Source organism: Nannospalax galili, unplaced genomic scaffold (genome assembly GCF_000622305.1).
Source record: "Nannospalax galili isolate Female #2095 unplaced genomic scaffold, S.galili_v1.0 scaffold634, whole genome shotgun sequence".
In the NCBI taxonomy this organism is placed as follows: Eukaryota; Metazoa; Chordata; class Mammalia; order Rodentia; family Spalacidae; genus Nannospalax; species Nannospalax galili.
The window spans coordinates 569148-575519 of NW_008336853.1; the positions used below are offsets into that span (position 1 = coordinate 569148).

Genomic DNA, 6372 nt, shown 5'->3' on the forward strand with positions numbered 1-6372 from the left:
TACATGCAGGCAGGCAATACGCTCATACATGCACACAAAAATATTTTTTTAAAAGAAGAAACTGAGCCAGGTGTGGTGGTGCATGCCTTTAATCCCAGCACTCAGGAGGCAGAGGCGGTCGGATCTCTGTGAGTTTGAGGCCAGCCTGGTCTGCATAGCGAGTTCCAGGACAGCTGGGGCTACAGGGAGATCCTGTCTCAAAAAGACCAAAAAAAAAAAAAAAAAATTGAAATGCAGGAGCCCCTATCCTCCCCAGCCACAACTAGGGAAGGAAATTCGAAGGCTAAAAGTGAGACACTGATCAGACTGCCCAGATTTAGAGAAGCCCTGGGGAACTTTCATGTACTTGTGTATGAATGAACCAGGAACACAAGTAGTACCATTTCTATTCAGTCAACTTCAATTCTCTTAAATACATTGCTTATCTGTCACTCAAATTGGCTAATGGTTTAGTGATGTGTTTACAACTAATCGGTGCCTCTAGATGGCCACATGTAAGAAGTTGCTGGACTCCTGGCTCCATTCAGATATGTTTATGTTAACCTAGTTGCTCTCTCTGTTGCTTGCTGTTTTTTGGTAGCCCAACAAATCACCCTGCATCCATGTAGCAGAATCCCCTTCTATAAAGACATCTTACCCCAGGACTTAGGGCTCGGAGACTGAGAAATCCCAGGACACAGTGCAAATGGTTTGTTATGTATTATTATTATTATTTATTATTATTATTATTATTATTATTTTATTATTATTGAGATTGGATCTCAAACTCCATGGTTGGCCTTGCTCCTGGTTCTCCTGCCTCCATTTCTCAAATTCTGGGATTACAGGCATATGCCATCAGTCTGGTAATTTGTGCTTCTTATTAACAGGGAAATTTTTCTCTGGGAAATTATCTGGCTGTAACTGGTTAACATCAGAGCATCACCCCTGGGTGTCCTCAGGTCACACTGTCAGGGTGCTGTCAGGCCCTCTGATTTTTTTTTTTTTTTTTTTTTTTTTGGTCTTTTTGAGACAGGGTTTCCCTGTAGCCCCAGCTGGCCTGGAACTCATTATGTAGACCAGACTGGCCTTGAACTCACAGAGATCTGCCTGCCTCTGTCTCCCAAGTACTGGAACTGAAAGCGTGCGCCACCACACCCGGCTAGTCCCTCTGCTTCTTTAACACACCAGGTTGGGAAGTGCGGGTGCAGGGACAAGGGGCCCGGCTGCCTCGTTCACATGAGTCAGGTCTGTGGACTCGCGTTCCAACACGCTGCCAGTGTGGGTGCCCGGTGCCAGGACGCACACACGGCCAGACGCTCGTCTTGGGGCGCGGCACAGCAGACCTGCGCAGATTTTGTGGAAACCCTTGCGGAAATGCTTGGAGACCAACGCATAAACGATGGGGTTGACACAGGAGTTGGCATAGGAAACCAGGTGCGAAAGGATGCGCAATGCATAAGTGGCGCGTGTGAGTGGGAAGCGGCCAAACCACACGCAGAGGATAAGCGCATGGTGGGGCATCCAACAGAGGCAGAAGAGCGCGGCCACAATGACGATCATACGCGTCACCTTGCGCTTGGCGCGCTGGGCACCTGAGCCCGCAGCCACTGGGTCGACCGCGTGCCAGAGGTAGTGCAGGGTGCGCGCATAGGTCAGGCAGAGAACCAGCACCGGCAACAGGTAGCTGAAGACGAAGGTGCAGAGGTCCATGGCGCGCCGGCGAGGTGCGCTCCACGCGGGGTGGCACACAGTCAGGTTGGCCAGCTGCGACTGACGGTAGTAGCTCAGGTAGGGCCCGGAGAAGAGCAGAGCCAGCCCCCAGATGAGCCCGATGGCTACCAGCGCGTTTCGAGGCGTGCGCAGCTCGCGCGAGTGCAGCGGGTAGCGGATGGCCAGATACCTGGGGGGGCGGGGGCGGGGGCGGGCGGGGCACATCGGGTGAGCGGGAGATTCATCACAGCTAGGTCACTACTGCACCGCCAACCCTGCACTAGCTGTCAAGGAAGGTCCCTAACAGGCCATCCCTACCCCACCCATGCCTGTAGGGCAGGTCCAGTGCTTCCAACTCTAGAATTGAATTGGAACAGGACCTGGCAGCAGGGATGATGCGCACCTATCTGGCCATTTTTCTGTTGTCCCCAGGAATGTGTCCACTGACATACCCCACGCGAGGGGCCACCCCCAAGGCCACTGAAGACAAATCGGTGGGGGCTCCGGGAAGCAGTGATTATCCACTAGTAACGGTACCAGGGAAGGTAGAACCCTGGTGCCTGACGCTCTAACAGGCAGCCTGGAGAAGACACGGGTCGAGTTACAGGGAGGAAATTCCTTAAGGAAGGTGAGGCTCTGTGCAGCAGCAGAACCGAGGAGCTCAGTGGACACGGGAGGAGAAAAGAGTGTGGCCTCCCCTTCCCGGGGAGGAGGAAGGGTCCAGAGAACAGGGAGAGGACTGGGATTTCCTCCCAGGATCACTTAGGGTTTGCTAGCTAAGATCCCTGGGAGTACTGAGTTCTGGAAAGTGTCTCTTTCACTGTCCTTTTGCTAGGGGAGAGAGAATCAGACAACTTGCCCCTCTCGTCCCGGTGCAGGATGTGCGGCCAGCCGGGACTGAGCTAGGGACTCTTCAGCATGGGGTCCTCCATGGTCCTCCTTTGATCCTCCCAAAGCCGACCAATTTCACAGGTCCAGACCCAAGTCTAAAGCCCCAGACAGCGCAGCACGCTCCAGGCGCCTGCGCTTGGCGCCAAGAGACAGATGCTTGGCTTCTCGCACTGGATTACGTCTGACTACTCCGAGCAAGTTACTCACAAGTTAGATCTCTTGTGTAAATTAAGCACTCCATCCCTGCCTCACAGGGCATTAAGCTCCAGTGATGATAATATGGAGGACCGACCTAACTGAGGGTCACCTAGTCACCTACTCTTAATCCCGTTCCTCTTGTCCTTTTGCGTTCTTAGCGTCCTCTCCCATTCTGTGCAACCCTCCTTGTGGTTTCCTCTCCAGACCCTACCTGGGTACCCGACTCCAGGGCGCTTGCTTACCTGTCCAGGGAGACAGCGGCCAGCGTGAAGCTGCTGGCGTGCATGGTGAGGAAGATGAGAAAATGCACGGCTTTGCAGAGAAGCCAGCCGAACACCCAGCCGTCCAGGGTGTAGATGGTGGCCTGGAAAGGCACGCAGCACACTATGAAACATAGGTCGGCCACGCCCAGATTGAGGATGAACAGGTTGGTGGTGCTGACCGCCTGGCCTCCGCGCAGTAGCACCGCCAGCACCAGCGCGTTGCCCACGGTGCCCACGAGGAAGATGAGCGAGAAGAGCAGGGGAACGAGGACCGCCTCGGGCTGCCAGCCTTCCCCAGCGCCCTCGGGGCTGGTGTCCTTGGCCTCCGGGATGCCCGAGCCATTCATAGTACTGCCGAAGCCCAGGCTGCCCAGCCTGCCGCAGCCGTCCGGGTCCTGACTAGCGCGCAGCTCCTTCGGCTTCGGCCGCTGCAGCGCCCCAAGGGAACTCTGCGGAGCTTCTGGAGGGTGAGCTGGGGTGCGCGGGATCAGGGGGAGGAGCGAACAGTAGGAGGATAGAACTACCCCTCACCCCCATCCGCGCTGGGAGAAGTGCTCTCGGGTGGCTCCAGCTCCATCCCGGGTTTTCCAGCTGCTCCAGGCTGAGTCCGAGAACTGGCTTTCCAAACCCTGGAGTGCTGGAGGGACCGACCCCAGGACCCTGGTGTGCACCAGGCCGAGGAGGGGTACCTCACCTTCCACCAGCCTAGAGCAAGCGGGACCTCCAGGGACTAACTGACACCCCGCAGAGGTGCCATGGTCCCCAGCCCACCCACCCACCCAAAGTGCTACAGCCCGCCGTACACGCCATGCTCTTCCCATTTCTAATTCCCTGAAGCACCACAGGGGCGCAGGAGCAGTCAGGAGAACAGCCCTGAGGGAGGCTGCGGGGAGGCGGGGGGGTGGGGGGGTGTTGTTTCTTGTTTGATTTTTTTTTTTTTTTTTGGTCTTTTTGAGACAGGGTCTCCCTGTAGCCCCAGCTGTCCTGGAACTTAGTATGTAGACCAGGCTGGCCTTGAACTCACAGAGATCCGCCTGCCTCTGCCTCCCAAGTGCTGGGATTAAAGGCATGCGCCCATCACGCCTGGCTCTTGTTTGATTTTTATACTGGGTTTCACTGTAGAACCCAGGCTGGTGTTGAATTCTTGATCCTGGAACCTCAGCCACTGAGGTGCTGGGATAACAGCTCTGTACCACCTTGCCTGGCCAGACAGAGGTTTCTTTTTTTTATTTTTATTTTTATTTTATGTGTTTGAGTACTAGGCCCTCAGAGCACAGAAGAGGGCATTGGGTCCCATGGAACTGGAGGTATGGACAATTGTTAGCTGCTATATGGGTGTTTGGATTTGAACCCAGGTTTTCTGCAAGAGCAGTCAGTGCTCTTGACCACTGAGTCATCATCTCTCTAGTCCCCAGACAGGCGGTTTCTGAAGAAAGGATTAGCTTCATCTCAGCCCCTTCTCTTACTCACCGGACCTTTTCCCTCCTCCTCAATCCAGTGGAAGTTTATTGAGCATGTGCCTAGGTTAGCCTCTGTCTGTGGCCCTCACCTCCCTTTCCTGGGATATAATAGGAGTGGAAGCACTGCTAGAGAGTCATGAGTGTGAGATGTGAGACCTGAAACCAGTGTATTAAATGGATCAAATCTTCTTTCTACATATTCAGATCTCAGCCAAGAATATTTTTTCTAAAGTTGGGCCTATTGGCTTAGACATATAATTCCACCACCCTAGTGGCAGAAGTGGGAAGATTGCAATTTCAAGGCAATTTCTGGGCAGACAGAGTGAGTTCTAGTTCAGTCTGCACATCTTAGAGCTGTCTTAAAAGTAAAAAGAAGGCAGGGGATGAAGCTCAGTGGTAGAGTGTTTGCCTAGCATGCCTGAGGCACCAGGTTCAATCACCAGTTTGAAAATCCGAAAAATCTGAAGGAGGAGGAGGAGGAAGAGGAGAAGGGGAGGTGCTGTAACACAGGGGTGTGGCCTGTGTCCCTAAGCTGAGGCTGGTGAGGCTGAGTTGAATCAACAGGAAGATCTGCAGGAGTGCAGGACTTTTTTCTTTTTTGTTTGTTTACACTTTGACTTCTTTTTTTCCTGTGTATGAATGTTTTGCCTGTATGTATATAAGTGCACCCATGTCGTGCAATGTCCATAGAGGCCAGAAGTGAGCATCAGATTCCCCTGGAACTGTAATTACAGTTGTTAGCTGCCACATGGGTACTGGGAACCAAACATAGGTCTTCTGTAAGAGCAGCTAGTGCTCTTAACCCCTGAACCATCACACCATTCCTGTTTTAAAAACATTTTTTTTTTTGACAGGGTCTCCCTGTAGCCCCAGCTGGCCTGGAATGCACTATGTAGACCAGGCTGGCCTTGAACTCACAGAGATCTGCCTGCCTCTGCTTCCTGAGTGCTGGAATTAAAGGTGTGCGTCACCACGGCCGGCTTTAAAAAGAGATTTTAAATTTATTTTTACTTATGAGTAAAGTATGTGTGTAGGCTTGTTTGCATATGTACCACATGCATGGAGTACCTGTGGAAGCCAGAAGAGGGCATCAGGTTCTCTGGAACTGCAGACACAAGCAGTTGTGAGCTGCCTGACATAGGTACTGGGAAACAAACAAGGGTCTTCTGCAAGAGATGCAGATAATTTCTTTTTTTTGTTACAGGGCTTCATGTAGCCCAGGCTACCCGTGAACTTGCTATATAGCTGAAGATGACCTTGAATTTCTGATCTTCCTGTTTCCACCTCCCTAATGCTAGGGTTACAGGCCTGTTTTATGTGGTACTGGGGATTGAACCCAAGATTTCACGCATGCCAGGCAAGCACTCTACCAGCTGAGCTGCCTCTCCAGTCCTGACCTTTTCCACTATGAGGCAAGTGGCATTTAATCTGGCATGATAAGAAAGACTGAAGGGTTTTCACTAGGACACTAACTAATTTCACTTTTTCCCAACAGCTTTATTGAAACACAAGCTGTACCATGCACTCATCCAAAGTATTTGCTTTTTGTTTTTATGTATTCACAGAGTTGGGTGACAACCATCACACTCACAAATACATGTTATTTTCTTGTTTGTTTTGGGAAAGAAGCTATCCTAGTGGGTGTGAGGTAGCATCTGCTGTTCCAGAACATTCCTCTCTCCATTTTTCAGGTCAGCCACCATTCTATCTCCATGTTCACCTCATTCCCAGCCCCAGGCAACCATTCATCTTCCTGCTCCATACGCTTGTGCAATCCAGACATTTTACACAAATAGAATCATAAAATATGAAGCCTCTGGGTTTGGCCTCTTCCTTCACTTAGCATAATATATATATACATATATATA

The 6372-nt window shown here is 51.7% G+C and overlaps 1 protein-coding gene across 1 annotated transcript; it reads right to left on the bottom strand.

Annotated features, from left to right (window-relative positions):
• Positions 1-1081: 1081 nt before the first annotated feature.
• On the bottom strand, positions 1082-3637 carry Galr2 (galanin receptor 2). Its single transcript, XM_017797740.2, has 2 exons — positions 3024-3637; positions 1082-1882 (listed from the first exon to the last, which is right to left on the bottom strand). The coding sequence occupies exons 1-2, from the start codon at positions 3389-3391 to the stop codon at positions 1159-1161; spliced, it is 1092 nt and encodes a 363-aa protein (XP_017653229.1). The 5' UTR covers positions 3392-3637; the 3' UTR covers positions 1082-1158.
• Between the last annotated feature and the right edge of the window lie 2735 nt (positions 3638-6372).